Source organism: Poecilia latipinna, unplaced genomic scaffold (assembly GCF_001443285.1).
Source record: "Poecilia latipinna isolate Pla-1442-1.1 unplaced genomic scaffold, P_latipinna-1.0 Scaffold297, whole genome shotgun sequence".
Taxonomy (NCBI): Eukaryota; Metazoa; Chordata; class Actinopteri; order Cyprinodontiformes; family Poeciliidae; genus Poecilia; species Poecilia latipinna.
This window is the reverse complement of record NW_015112913.1, coordinates 134,135-149,660: the sequence shown is the minus strand read 5'-3', so window position 1 is coordinate 149,660 and position 15,526 is coordinate 134,135. Positions and strand designations below refer to the sequence as shown.

Below are 15,526 nucleotides of genomic sequence, written 5' to 3'. Positions count from 1 at the left end.
TCTCTCTAAGATCTATCTCACCTGTGCATTTGCCCATGTTGGAATAGTCCGTGTCTGGCCCTCCATCTGCACTAACGACCCTCACCCAGTCGGCCTGGTCCCCATGTCCCTGGATCATCCCACAGATATTCTCACGCTCAAAATCACACGAGTCCAGAAAGGTGGAGCCTTGAGCTAGAAAAAAAAAATGTGGTAAGCACGTGTAGGAACAGTAATAAACTCAGTGTAGCGTCATTCTGTTTATCCACATGTTTCAATGATGCCCAACTGAAAAAAGGGACCTCACTATCTTCAGCTGAATGTTTCCATTACTTTTGGTTTTGCTGAGAGAAAAAAAAAAAAAAAAGCCCCGTATGGGGTTGACTCTTACTGCACTTGTAGAGGCGGTTCAGCTTCAGCAGGTCACTGTCACTGAACTCCATTCGCTGTCCGATGACATCGCTGAAAGCAGGGATCTTGGTGACGATGGTGGGCTCCGAACCGTTCTGGAAAGCGCCTTTGCTGTAGTGCATCATGGAGTTGTAGTCGTAGGGCACGCCCAAAGAGCTGGAAACGGTGTCATCATATGTGTTGAAGTTGTGTTCTCTGCCTATAAAAAAAATTAAAAAATAAAAACACACTTTTTCAAAATCCTTAAAAAGTTTGTTTATTCATAGGTGTTTAAGGATGTTCTAGAAACTGCTGACCTGTCTGTGGAAAATGTACTTTGACTACAGTTTAAAGGAAATGATACATTAGCAAATTGATGAGCATAGGTCAATTTGTTATGAATATACTTATCATGTATGCAATAAAACAATCGGTGCACTAAAAGAAGCAATAAAACTGCTTTTATTGCAGCAACAAAGTTCTCTTAATTTATAAATTATGAACAAGTGAAGATTATTTACTAGTTACTTGACTTGTGAAGGTAATCTGTTGCTCTGGGATTTATTTATCCATAGCACAGAAAGGACATTACCGACTACTTTTCATATATTTCATATAAAATATCGATGGAATACTGAAGTTTTTGAAACAACGTGTGAAACATTCTAAGAGGTAAGACTACTTTTGCAAGGTCCTGCATATGCAATCGTAGTCAAGATTTCACAAAAAGAATCAGAACCAGTTAATACCTTCCAAGATGCGGTCCCACACGATCTGCACATAGTCATCGCGGTCTGACCTGGACTGCTCATGCCAGAAGCCCAGAGCATGAAGGAACTCATGTTCTATCGTAGCGATGCGGTCGCAGTTCGTTCCTATTGACAACCTCTGCTTCCCGACCTTGCGATTACCAACAGAGGAGAAGCAGCTTTGGGAAGGGGAGGAAAGCTTTTATGAACATCAAATAAAACCAGCAGAGCCTTATCTCAACGACTGCTTCTCATGTGCTGAATTAGTAATGTTTTAATCCCCAAGAAGGCACAGCTTGTCTTACCATCTAAAAGGGTAAAAAATAATAATAATAAAAAAAACAAATAGGTTCTTCTTGTCTTACCCGTTTCCTTTAAAGATCGAAATGTAGTTTTCTTCCCCGCTCCATGGTTTGAAGTCAATGCAGGTCTTGAGGCGGTACTGTTCAAAGGCCTTTAGAATTACACCTTTTGCATTGATCTCTTCAGAGGAGACAACACAAGCAAATCAGGTCTATTAAAGTTTAAATGTTCTTCATCATCAAAGGTTCATCATATGTGAACATGTATATCTGTCGCTGCTGTTACACCTGGGTCCACCAGCTCTCTGACGGTAGATGTCAGTCCGATTCTGACATCACTCACTGTCTGCACTTTTGGCTGAGGACCTTTTCATCACTATTCCTTCCTTGTACCACTTTCGATAGAGGAGCAGCAGGTTTGAAAATGCCCTGACTCAGTCTTCCAGCTTTTGCTCTTTGGCCTTTATCAAACTCACATACTTGCGGTTGCCCACATCTGCTGCTCACTTTCTACCCCAATCGTCCCACCCACTGATATGATCAAAATGTTGTGAGCGTTATGTTCTTCACCTGCCATGTATAACATATTGAATAAACCATGAAAAAGTAATATTAAGATGCTCACAGAAGTATTGTCTTTTTCTGTGTGTCTGTACCTGCATCTGACTATTTTTGTTTTCTTATTTATTTATTTATTTATTTATTCATTTATTTATCAAAACCACACAGATCCCGGTGCAGGATTATGCACAAACAACTTTAAGATTGTCACCTCTCTTATGACACGTCATAATGATTGTTGATTAACTGACAGTAATCTTGGATCTCTATCAGCTTAAAAGCTTGGACAATAAGAAGATGGCACAACAAGTTCACAGTGTTTCATCAGCAGGGCGCCAACATGTTTTATGCACAATTATATTCTAAAACACTTAAAGTAAAATTTGCTAATAAAATGTTAACAAACAAAATAAAGCTGCAAATATGTAACACAGGTAAAAGCTATGCACTGTTGCCAAGTCATGCTGAAATGAAATGCAAATACTGAGTAAATCTGTTTACATGAAGTTATTTTCAGGCTACATTTTACCAAATGTTTCAACAGACACTCTTACCTAAGTCATCTTCCATGTAGTAGGGAACAGTTGTTGGCCACTTGTACTCATCCCCAATGATAGAATTCCGTGTTTGTGTCTGTAGCGGCAAGAATAAGCCAATCCCAATGGAGAGAGAAATGTGATTTTACAAATTTCACACGTGCTGATGAAAATGAAACAAAATATTAAAATCTACCTCATCAAGTACAATGTCTCCCTCTACCAGATTCAGCCCTGCCTCTGAGAGGACATAGAGTACAGATATTATCAGTTTAAAGGGTAACCAAGCGCAAACCAGGAAGAAACGGGGGATAAAGTGACACAAACTGTTGTCTCGACAAACCTTCATTGATGTCAAAAATGTCAAGGTCTCGTCCACCGTCTACATCAAAGTCTGCGGAAAACAGAAATAAATAAACGCGTTGAAGACATTTGTGTTTAGCATTATGAAAGAGCGAAGTCCACAGGTTTCTAAAGGAAATGCTTACCTGGTATCTTTGCAGTCGGCTACGTGATGGATAGTAAAACGGTAGAAAGTGTTGAATAACAAAGTAATTAAATATATTATGTAAAAGTATATTATTAGCATATATATATATCAAATATACTTTTTACATTTTAAAACCCATACCATTAAATCAAATCAATATCTTACCAAACAAAGGATGGTAACACACAGAAGGCAAAAAATGTGAAGTAGAAGAACACCGATTGGTTCTCTTCCTGCCATGTTGTACTGTCTTCATTGAGAAGTAAATAAATGGCAGTGACCGTGCAAAGTTAATGCGAAGGAGGCAGAGAATACAAAGGTGTATGTTGATGATATAGCACACATTTCACAAGTCAATAACTGACAGAGCCATAAACGGCAAAGTTACACAACAACTTCGCTCCCCTCTGCTTTTATGCCAATCAAGCTTTACACCTTGACAAAGTACCTCAGAACGGCCAACAGAGTATATCTCAGCACGGCAAAAAAAATATTCACACACTTGAATTTTTACATCTTGTTTTGCAGTAACCAAATACTTTAGTGCATTTGATTTGGATTCTAATTAAGCAAAGTAACGTAATATATACTTGTGAAGTGAAAGAAACAGGACACATGGTGTTAAAAAAATAAATAAATAAAGATAAATTTTGTGTCTTAAAAGTATTTTGTGCACTTTTAAGACCCCCTTCAAGTCCTTTTTACCTTAAGATATAGCTATCCTCCTAAGCTGACAAGTTGAGGAAGGAGAACATTAATCAGAGCAGCTAATAGGTTTTTGGTAACTCTGGAGGAGCTGTACAACTCAGGCTGGAGAATTTATTGACAGCACAACCTGTGCACTCCACCTGGGCAGAACACAAAAATGCCCTTTGTAGCATTTGTAGTGACAAGCAGAAAGCCACTTGTTACAAGACAATAAGCCCCTTTGTCAATTTGGCGCAAGCCATGTAGTACCGGTCATGTGAGACCTATAAATGGTTCTTGGACTCTAACAAATCAGAGGACACACCATCCCTGTGGTGAAAAATGGTGGCACCATGTGGTTGCTTTTCCTCAACAGGAACAGAGAAGTCAGAGAGTTTAAGAAGATAGATGGGACAAAATACTGGGAAGTCCTGGAAGAAAATTTCTGGAAGGAAAAAAATAAATAAAAATAATAATAATAATTTTTTAATTTACTTATATTTTTTTAATCAGAGCAGCAAAATCTTTTGCAGAAACTGACTTTTTAAACTATATACTGTCTGTTTTAGTGTGCTTCTTTTCATCACTATGGTTACCTGCTCATTCTCTGTCAAACCAAATGCAGCTGGTTGTTAAAAAAAAAACAACTTTGCTGTCAGTGGCCCCAGCACTGGAATGTCTCCACAGACACCAAGGTCAGACTAACAAACAACATGCTTGTTGTGAGCATCACCGTACTTACTTTATGTAAGTACGGTGATGCTCATGTACAAACCTCCTGTGATTTGACCCGTTTTAATTTTTAATCTGGTATTGTTGTAGCATTTGCTGTATGTCGTTGAAATTATCAATCATATTCTAACATTTGCTTTTATGTGTAGAAGGCATATGTACATCAAAAATCTTTCAAAAGTTCATTTTTATCAGCAGTTTACCTGTATATTCATTACACACCCATAGTTTAGTTACTTGGACAATTTTAATATTATGTGGCACCAATTAGCAAACAGTAAGGAGTAAAATGTCACCGCAAAAGACACCGACTGTTTATTGAGTGTTTTATTCAAGCATACTTTTTTGGAAAATTGAGTGGAAGGAAACCTATGACTGATACGCTTCTGGGAGACTGATTTCATTTTCCAGAAATACTTGGCACCTGTCCATACTGCCAGAGGTACAAATCCTTTTTTCAACCACAGTATCATTGTGCTTGGTCAGGGAAGACGGACACCTCACCAGATTTAGACGTTGCCTAAAGGAGTAGCCCTGAATCATCTGACCCAAAATTGTTAAAAACAATATGTACACTATTCATGATTTTTTTTGTTGTTGTTGTGACAATCAAATTAATAAATACACAAAATAACACATATGCTGAAATAGTTGTTTCTTTCTGTAAAATACCTCCAATTGTTTTCTGTGATTATGGTGGAAATAGGACAAGCAAAGGGAACACAATTACACAGCTATGCCACAGAACAGACTTTGTATGGTTTGGCTTAAGTGATTACCTATTGATATTTCCTCAGTCCTGCTTTATATTCCTTAAAAAATGGGTTTACATGATAGATGAAGCCAGTGAAGCTGAACTGATGCATCTAGGTCGCTGGCAATATTTTCCTTGGAGCTTACTTTAAGCTACAGGATTTATATATATTTTTAACCAGACATTCCTGCAATACTAACCCTCATAAATCAGACTTTTTGCTCACTTTCGAAGTCTGATGAATCCTTTTGCAGAAGTCTTTGATGGTAACTTAAAATGAGTTAAGAATAAACTTGAATTCCAAACATAATGCACTTGATGTTTTTCAAAGCCATGCAATGTTTATGACCCTTGAAGCCCTTACAGAAAACTTCAAATAGCCTACTGTGTGTCTTGCATCATTTGTATTTTGTTGCATTCGAACACAGTAAGATGTGAACTGACTCATCAATAAATGCTGCTCAGATATAAACCTTAGTGATTTAAAGTGTTGAACCTTAGGTATTATATTTTTTGTTTTTTGTTTTTCGCACATAGGCAAAAGAAGCTGATTTTTTTTAATTTATAGGATAAGAGAAAATGCTGTGAATATGCACACAACAGTGAATATCCAGTTCCAATATGAACTGAATACTCACAGTTCCAATATGAATAGGTTGGAATATATCATGCTTCTTTAGTTAAAGTAGGGATTTTTGTTTTTGGCTGAACAGTGCCGAAGATGCTTTATTTCTGTTTCCAGAATCCTGTGTGTAAGTCAAGTACAGAGCAATGAATAAGTATTCTTCCACCTAACAGATAACCTTTACTACAGATGTGATAAACCATCCAAACAGTTTCACTCACGTTTGACTCATGAGAAGCTCTTCCATGGATGGACGTCCTTTTGCTTTTGTTCAATCATCAACACTGAGGCCTGGAGGTGGTTAATGAGACTAAATTGTCAATCACAATTGCTTCCTGGTTTCACAAAGGAGACACTTACTTTTTTTCTATAATTTATTTCTCAAAATAAATGAAAAGATCATTTGAAAACTGCATTTTCTATCACCAAAGATTTCACTTGTTTTTGTTTTAAACTGGTTAGATGATCTGAAAAGTAACATAGAACAAGGAAAGTATAAACATTTAAATAATAATTGAAAAAAAGCTATAGAAATCTCTAAGGGAGCTACTGTAGCTCCCAATTCTTGAATCAGGACCTCATTTTACTCAGATCCTAAAAAGTATTGGAACCAAAATGCAGAGAAATTCTTAGAATTTTTCTGGAAAAGAAATTCTTAATATTAAGAAATACATATATTCATACAGTTAATATTCTATTTAATTGTGGTGAGAAAATAATTTTTTAAATAACTGTGGATGTAAAACTGTGCTGTCATTTTTCAAGGTTTGTCTGCCTCTTTCACCCCTCATTACCCGTGTCCAGTGGGCCAGTCTGTCAAAGCCGCCCCCCCAGCAGGTGGGCATAGCAGGAAATGCCACTAATGAAACTTCCTTGCATTGCCTCATTGACCGTAGTAGATTTTTAATCTTCTGCAAATTCCCAAGTCGAACATGCATCCTGAACGACTGGAGTATAATTGTTAATTCATGGTGAGGAATTGTTACTATTCAGAAATGGAAGTTTTGAAATTCAAATGGAAGTTCCTCTAGTCAAAAAGGTTACAAGAGCATTTTTTTTAATCTAAGCTTTTTAAAAATCTTGTGATAACTATTTTAGCCTTTATCTGAAATTTTATGTTTCATTTTTGTGCCTCGTGACATCTGGAAAGACTTTATCACATTTCTTATCTCCCAATTCATTATAGAGTCCAAAGTCTTTGGGGTAAAAAAACAAAAACAACAATAATTACAAAGTAGCAATTGATAGGGGAGAAATAACATGACAAACATGGAGTGAAAACCCACAACACACTCGGGGGGGAAAGAGTCTAAATCAGATTACATAGTTCAAAAGCTGGATAAAATAAAAGGCAGAGTTCAGCTATAGTAAGGAAAACAACAGCAGAGACAGAAAATACTACGACACAAAGATTGGCTACAGAGATTAATTTGATTTGATTAAAGTGAAGATGAGAATATAAAGCTTTAGTCGGCAGGAGCTGGTCACTTAAAAACCTGTGATTTAAAATCCCTTTCTTCTCTGACATCCAAGCATGTATTGCAATGTGAATTGCGAATTCTGTGTAAAATGAAAGGTGTTTCACAACAAGAACTGGAAGTTAGTCCACTTATCTGTAGTCATGACTACATAAGGTGCCTGTGGCTTTTTTCCCACCAGGTGAAATCCTCCTGAGCGCTCATTCTGTAATCCCACAGGACCACTTTGATGTCCACGCTGTGTTTTATTTTATCGTGTGCCTTCATTTCTCACTTCCTTCTGCGGACATGACAATTAAATTCGTTGACAGCACCATTACAACTGGAATAGCGCTTTCATCTCAAATTTGTCCTCAATCACCTCCAGGCTAATCTGCCTGTTGGTTATGCGAGTATGAGGGTGAGTTCATGAATATTGGGAAGAAAGTGAAGGGGACGGGCGACACACGAGAGGCAATATCTTCACAGAGGGATATTCTTTTTGAAGATAATTCCTACCTGCTTTCAAAGTGTGACAGAGTGGATTGTTTCTCGTTCTGCTCGTTCTGGAACACACTAAATTCATTTTGAAGCTGCCACCACATGTTCCTTTTGACCCAGTTTGATTGATGCCAGAAGTGTTTGTGTGACTTCTAATTAAAAAAAAAGCCACATTGCTACTGTCTTGATACGTGAAAGGCACAATTGCTACATTTTTTTTTTAAATTATTACTATTTTTAATATTTTACAAAAATCAGAGGGCACAAGGGTTGGAGAATTTTAATGTAACTAAAGATGGGATTGCTAGAGTAAAAAGTACATTATCACAACATTGCTCCTGGTCCTCCAGGGCTTCAAATGAAAGAAATCAACGACTGGTAGTAAATCCTCTAGTTTAAGTCTTGTAAAAAGTTTCCTGCTAGAGAATCTTCCTTGGTACATGGTACTTCACAGGATCTCATTTTTATCATGTCACGACATAATAACATTCTTAATAACTATGTAAATACTTTGTTGTTGTTTGTTTTGTTTTACAAAAGTTACTTATTGCAGCTTTAACCACTAAGATCTGTGTAGCAATTTGTAAGAATTTGTGTAAGTTTGAAAGAGCATTGAATAAAAATGATTACATTTCAACCACTTTTTAATATAACGTTAGGCACAGGAGTTATTATTTGTTGGATTATATAATAAGATATATGTTACATACTTAAAAGTTCCTAATTCAGAGACACCGTCCATAAATCAGTGCAAAATTTGATACTAAACTGAAGTCTAAGTCACTTAAACCATTATTAATGAACACTGTGATGAACATACTGTCATTGGAAAAACTCATTAAAAGTTCAGAATAGACAGGAACTTTGCAATATCACTAAATCACAGATTCCCTCGATCATAAATGTAAAAAAATATATATGTTGCATGTCTTCTTTTTTTTGTTGTTGTTTTCAAGGTGGTCAAATCTAGAAGCTATCGCTGCATCGGTGAGAAGTGAAAGTTGGCCTGGAGAGTCTTGTAAAAATGTAATATTTTACAATAAATAATTCTTTTTTAAAAAGTGCTCAATCTCCTGCTGCCATAGTTGCAGTGATCAACACCTGGCTAAATCACGATGACTTTTCACACACTCGCATCCTACCGACGCGTGGATGCGCTCGACTGTTTACTTGCCACTTTTTTCATCAAAATTAATTTCGTTGGAGGAGCTGTGACGCTTAATGGAGCCAGGCGCAGTCAGCTGTTACCCCCACCCCACCACCTCCCAGTGGACACGAACCTGCCCACGTGGACTTGAGCGGTTATTGACGTCATTAATTGCTGAGAGCAGGTCGCTGTTTTTGGGGGGCATCTGGATCTTCTGCTCTGTAGTGAAGCCTCTCGACACAGACGCATAGTAAAATCCAGACTGCCGCTTTGTTTGGAGTGGACTCACTTTGTTTGGCGTTAGCATTGTCGGAGGTGTGAGGGAAAATCAAAGTTTGATGAACGCATCGCGGGCTGTTGGAAAGTAATTATTTAAGGTACGTTTTATTTATACTTTGGTATTATTTAACTGACGAGAAAAAGGGATGAGTGAAAACGTTTGAAACTTAGTCCAATGTGGCGCCTAGATCCGTTTGTTTGTCCATAGGTGGCAGTCTATGAATGTGAAAAAAACAGACATATATTTTTTATAATGTGAGGAATTCCAGCGCGTTTCTTGAGGAAAGTTGAGAACGTAAATATGCGGACGCCTACTTTTAAGTACTCTCATCACAGTAATTCAGTATGTGTAATTGTTCTATCTGGGTAAACATTATTGGAAGTAGACTACAAGCCCATTAAGTTTTGTGACTTTGCACGTGGAACATTTCTCTGCTGATTTCAGTTTATCAATGCTTCACAGATACATGACCGTGTTAATTGTTCCCAGGATACACTTGGGACTTTTTTCTTTGGGCAACTAGAAATCAATCTGTTAAGTATGGTGTTTTTTTTTTGTTTTTTTTTTTATCTTGTTGAACTATTTAATTAAGCTTAATGAGATGCCAATAAACGCTAAGACAGATGTATAATTGTAATAAATATATATATTTTTTTTTGTTGTTTATTTTTAGTCTTCCACATCTGAGGATCATATTCTCAACCTACATCAAAAGTTGACTGCTGCATGTAGGTTATTCTATGTGAATTCAGTTTTTGGTCAATTGTAATGATTGTTAGATAGTATTCGGCATCAGTTAATGTATATTTGGCAAGGCAGTCAAATGAAAGTGGCTACAATATCATCCGGGGCAGAGGAGCGGTCAAGTGGCAGCACATTGAGCATAGGTGTCCCGGTTTATGTTTTTAACGTTTCTGTACACGATGAGGCAGGGTGTCTTGGTGGTTGACATGTTCACAAAATAAGGAATTGTTCAGCTGAAATGATTTATTAGCAGAGATTCTAAAAAAAAAAAAAAAAGAAGTTAAAACAGACTGGAACTGTAATGTCTGGACTTAACAAAAAATAAAACAATGTATTTTAGATGGGACTCTTGGCTGAAGACATGGCGTTCCACTCCAGCATACCTGTGCCTCTGGATATAACTGTGGCCGTAGTCTACTCAATTTTCGGTGAGTTAAGTCTGCAGAACTTCAAAGGTAATTTTTTTTTCTCTGTTTTTAAATTACTCTTGAACAGACCAACAGCTGAGTTAGTAATGTTGTAAATGAGTTTTTCTGTGAGTTCTGCTCAAGCGGGGATGAATCACAGCGTGAGAAGAAGATAGCCCAACGTGAAGCCATGCAAGCTCACTTCTGCTGTTAGGTGTTAAGGATTCCACTCGTTTTGCATTACATCGCCACTTATCTTCTAATTTAATTATTGCTCCCGTTTATAGTCACTACGGGTTCAAAAAGGCAGGTGTTCATCTAATATTATCTGACACAACACCCTGAAAGGCCCCTGATAATCAGTTCTCTGCTCCCAAAGTTGACTTTCATCCTATGTTTTGATCTTGGTTGTATTTCCAAGAAGAGCCCTACAATTCCATGTTTCTGCAGATGCAGTTTGCGTATGAATGCGCCGTACTCTATTTAGTGTCAGCTGTCACTTGCCTGACACTTGTACAGTAATGTTCTTAAATGTCCTCTTCTAACACGTACCAGGTTGTGATGCATCATGTAATAATTTAATTCTTAAACAATCTTATTCTACTTAATCCACCTGTTTTACCTGAGGTTTAAATCCAACTAATTAATCCAGTCAATTTCTAAATGTTTTGTTTTCCAACGGTGGTTAATACACTTATTGAAAAATTAATTAGTCAGCTATAAATGGCGTAATGCTACTGGAGCACAGGCAGTACAGTCTGAAGTTACTTTGGTTCATGCTCAGGTGTCTTCAGCTTTTCAACATAATTGGTTATTTATTTCAACACTCCTGGTCAGAATCAGAATCACTTTGTAAATTCAGATCTTTTTTTTTTTTTTTTAAATACAGGAAATAATGTAGCTTGTGCCTTGGATGCTTGTGGTTAGGTGATTTATGATTTTAAGTGTAGGACATTACAATCAACTGTGCTTCAAAACCTAAAATGTATTCTTCAGTCTTCCTGCTGTTCCACTGAGGTAGGCTAGCTGTTTCCCAGAAAACATGAAATTGTGGTTTTGTTGTTTTGCAGGCGTATGCTCACTATTTGGAAATAGCACACTGCTATATATCTCCTACAAGAAGAAGCACCTGCTGAAGCCTGCAGAGTACTTCATCGTCAACCTGGCTGTTAGTGACCTGGGCCTCACATTGTCCCTTTATCCCATGGCCATAAGCTCAAGCTTCTACCACAGGTAATGAACTTAGCATGTGCTGTGGCATTGTAATTAATAAGAAAAACAAAGACAAAAAAATATTTTTCGTCATGACGGCAAAATGAAATACCTTCAGTTTTTTCAAGAGACACTCTTTAACATTTCATAGTTGTTTAATGCACGATTGATGAACCCTGTGATTGCCAGTGGGCTTACACTGCAAATATAGTTCAACCTACTCTTTTTCTTTGTCTTTCCTCACCTTCTCCCTCATTGATCATTTCTGCCCTTCTGCTTTCTCACACCCCCTGCCCTCCCACGCAGGTGGCTGTATGGGAAAACTCTGTGCTCCTTGTACGCATTCTGTGGCATACTGTTTGGCCTCTGCAGTCTGACCACTCTGACCCTGCTAAGCACGGTGTGCTTTGTGAAAGTGTGCCGTCCGCTTTACGGTAAGCTTTTCAAGAAAGTCATGGTTGCAATCTAATGTTATTAACCACCATCAGGTCACCTATAATAGAAGAGGCTAGTAGCTGATTTATTGATGGAAATAGCAGAATGAGCCTTCAGTGAAGCACACATTAGACTTCCTTTGTGACTGTCAAGTGAAGGGGCTGCAGTCGATATGACTTACTTGTGATCTTGGTTGATGTTGTGTGGTGGTTCTTTAATCTGGCCTGAAGAAAGTGTCATCCATTTAATCTCATAGAAAGGTCTGCACATGCCTGAAGTTTTGTGAATAAGCTTTAATGTTTGTCTTTTTTTTTCTTTTTTGTCTCACATTAATGTTTCATATCATCAAAATACTTTCTCATAAATAAGAAGTTGCTTCCTGAAATTAAAAAGAAAATTGCATCTGTTTTCATTTCTGTTAATTTTTTACCCAAATTTGGTATTTTGTTGTTTACCAGATTAGTCCAAGGCAGTTTGAGAGCACTCCACAGAGAGGCTAACCTTTAAAGATGTTAAAAGTTTTGCTGGCACAAGAATCTTGGTTTCTGTTTAACATATGTAGATTAAATTACATTATCCCAACATGTTGGCTGTATTTATGTAAACAGTTGTCCGGACTACGTACAAAAAGCTCACAATGTTTTTCCTGTAATTGAATTTCTAAACAATTACATTCACATGCAGTCATTTGCATTTTGTTTGCTGGTTCACATTTGCCTGTGTTTAAAAAAAAAAAAAACAGTGTTCAACTGAATGTAGAGCAACATTTGGATCAGGAGGAACATTCATTACAGCATACCTATTAGATCGTTACATCTTTTCAAGTTTTATGACTACATTAATGCTGTGTTCTTTCCACCCAACAGTAATATTTCAGGGACTGAATACAAATCGCTATATTGCTCAGATAGGTATTAGTAAAGCAAAATGAAAAGGCACATGATTTTGCTGCTATTTTCACATGTTCACATTACTGAGACAGATTTATGGTCAGTCTCACAAAATCTCAATAAATAAAGTTCCAGGTTGAATAACGGCAACAGTAGAAAGTTTTAAAGTTTGGGATACCTTAGTAAGCCGGTCCAAAACCCACTAAAATTCATTCATAGTATTTTTGAGTGTTTGAAGGAGTAAATTGTTCTGTGTGAAGTTTGACTATGAGTCACCAGTAAGGATCTGCACATGACAAACTTGAAAGACTTGGGCCAATTTCACAACCTCGGCATATATGTGCAGTGAAGCACATCTGTCTTTGAGAGGGAAACATCCCCCTCAATGTGCTAGATCCAGAAAATTGCTTAGCAATTTAACATTTTTGACCCATCCCACTGCTGTTTAATGTTCTTTTTTTCTTTTGTGAATCTTGGTTGATCCGGCTTGAGTCAGACTTCTGGTTTGAATACCATATTCAGAACAAAATAGATAACAGGTACAAGGAGCTCGTGAAAAACCAAAAGTGCCTTTCTGCTCTGGGGTAAGACAAGATAAGGTCAATAAGAGTTTGCCCTAAAATATACTTTCTTTTGTTCTAACTTTCACAGCAATTATTTCAATAATTGACAGATGTGCTTAGTGCAAGGCAGTCAGAAGCTCTTCTTCTTTGTTACCTCTTCAGCGGTCAACTCTTCATTTTTGTTTACCTTCTCTTGTGAGAAACAAACACTTTTCAACTAATAATAAATGAGCGAGATTGTGGTGTAAAATAAGCAGTTTGGGGAAAGTTGATTAAATACTTGTCTTAAAATAATTTGCAATAAGCTGGAATCCTTGTCCGTTTCGACAGGAAACAGGTTCAAGCCTTTTCACGGCCAGCTGCTCATAGCCTGTGCTTGGGTCTATGCGTTGCTGTTCGCCTGCTCCCCACTGGTCCACTGGGGAGAGTACGGACCGGAGCCTTACGGAACCGCCTGCTGCATTGACTGGCGCTTGTCCAACAAGCTCGGCACGGCCCGCTCGTACACCGTGGCGCTCTTTGTTTTCTGCTACATCCTTCCGTGCTGCGTAATTGTTGCGTCCTACACGAGCATCTTGGTGACTGTGCAGGCGTCCAGGAAGACCATGGAGCAGCACGCATCAAGGCAGACGAGCATGAGCAGCATCCAGACGATTATTATCAAGGTGAGGTGAGAGGCTCAGAAATGATTTAACGATCGCATCTTTGCTTACTTGAAGACTGATCTAAAACTTTTTTTGATTGGCATTCATCCCTGATATGCTGCATTATCATTGAATGCTAAAAAAAAGACAAAAAAAAAACAAACATTCTTCCTAATATTTGACTCAACAGGAAAACAAAAGGAAAAACAACTGACATCTTATATAGACAAATACATTCATATGAAGTTTCATGGAGTTACTGCCCCATACTGCACATTTTTAAGTGGACAATACAAATCAACTTTACCTTCAACTCTGGAGAAGTAATGCAGAATAACCTCCTTTAATTCTACTATTGAGAGATGTCACTTTTTCACAGAGTTCTAGTTATGTATTCACTTTCTACTGTGCTTGTTTTTTTTGTTTTGTTTTTTTTTCTTCTTCAAGCTAAGCGTTGCTGTCTGCATTGGATTCTTTGCGGCGTGGAGTCCATACGCCGTAGTTTCCATGTGGGCCGCCTTCGGAGAAATCGAAAGCATTCCCCCTCTTGCATTTGCAATGCCCGCTATGTTTGCAAAGTCGTCGACTATCTACAACCCGATGATCTACCTAATGCTGAGGCCTAATTTCCGACAAATCATGTGCAGGGACCTGGGAACGCTATTCCAAACATGTCTGAAGGGATGCCTCGTGTTCAAGGGCCACGCGAAGTGCTGCTCGAAACCAAACGTCATGGTCAGACGTCGCACAGCTCACAGACAGACCAACCAGCCTCCCTTATCCATCTCCTCTACTCAGCCGCCTATAGCGACTCTGAGGGATCTCAGGTGCCAGAGGTGCCTGGACAATTTTGAATGCTTCAGACACTACCCTCAAATGTGTGGGATTGCTAATCCAGCCGCCAACACGGACTCATCAAAAGATCAGGAAACTCCGGTTTTGCAAACATTTAGCCAGATATGTGAGAGTGAGCATCCAAAGAAGTCCCTGATGGCCACCGTAAGGACATCAGATACAAACTACTTCAATATCAGTTTGGAGATGGTTCCCAGGTACACAAAGGAGGCTTGGCCCTGATAATGTTCAGAATGTGTCTGACATGTTTAGAAAATGTGGAAATATCCATCCATTCATCAAAGTGAGAGGCTTCACGTGCAATTTGAACCTGGAATCATCCTGCACCAGTGCCAACAACAAGAAGCTAATAACTGCCGTTCCGTACAGCCTGCAACAATTTTTTTAAGATTCAGGAATTTATACTATTACCATTATGTCTTTTTTGACAACAGCTATGTCCTGTAACATGTTTGTCATTTTCTTTTTATTTGATTTGGCTATGAACAGAAACTGAGAAAGAAAAAAAAGTTGTACTTTGGCTTTTTTTTTTTTTTTTTTTTTTTTTTTTTTATCCCTTTTTTAAAATTTTTTTTTGGCTTTTGTT

At 37.9% G+C, this 15,526-nt stretch overlaps 2 protein-coding genes across 2 annotated transcripts in view; one reads left to right on the top strand and one right to left on the bottom strand.

The window, feature by feature from the left end:
• Positions 1-3,281, bottom strand: part of LOC106948617 (meprin A subunit beta) — a 10,219-nt gene extending 6,938 nt beyond the window's left edge. Inside the window, exons 1-9 of the mRNA XM_015034393.1 lie at positions 3,173-3,281; positions 3,006-3,024; positions 2,861-2,911; positions 2,714-2,757; positions 2,536-2,614; positions 1,484-1,601; positions 1,119-1,297; positions 371-589; positions 22-174 (exon numbers count right to left, since the gene is read on the bottom strand). Of these exons, the coding sequence (XP_014889879.1) occupies positions 22-174; positions 371-589; positions 1,119-1,297; positions 1,484-1,601; positions 2,536-2,614; positions 2,714-2,757; positions 2,861-2,911; positions 3,006-3,024; positions 3,173-3,247 (937 nt within the window). The 5' untranslated portion in view covers positions 3,248-3,281. The remainder of the gene's footprint in view (positions 1-21; positions 175-370; positions 590-1,118; positions 1,298-1,483; positions 1,602-2,535; positions 2,615-2,713; positions 2,758-2,860; positions 2,912-3,005; positions 3,025-3,172) is intronic.
• Positions 3,282-10,226: 6,945 nt separating this feature from the next.
• opn7a (opsin 7, group member a) lies at positions 10,227-15,443 on the top strand. The gene is made up of 5 exons (XM_015034389.1): positions 10,227-10,362; positions 11,412-11,574; positions 11,860-11,987; positions 13,772-14,106; positions 14,533-15,443. Exons 1-5 carry the CDS (start codon positions 10,275-10,277, stop codon positions 15,160-15,162), a joined length of 1,344 nt encoding a protein of 447 aa, XP_014889875.1. The 5' UTR covers positions 10,227-10,274; the 3' UTR covers positions 15,163-15,443.
• The last annotated feature ends 83 nt before the right edge of the window (positions 15,444-15,526 follow it).

What these genes read in the sequence shown, in the direction of transcription:
- opn7a (XM_015034389.1), top strand. Translation starts at nt 10,275, where the DNA reads ATGGGACTCTTGGCTGAAGACATGGCGTTCCACTCCAGCATACCTGTG. An exon ending in CGTAGTCTACTCAATTTTCG is followed by an intron (nt 10,363 to 11,411) that starts GTGAGTTAAGTC and finishes GTTGTTTTGCAG; the next exon opens with GCGTATGCTCACTATTTGGA. An exon ending in AGCTCAAGCTTCTACCACAG is followed by an intron (nt 11,575 to 11,859) that starts GTAATGAACTTA and finishes CCTCCCACGCAG; the next exon opens with GTGGCTGTATGGGAAAACTC.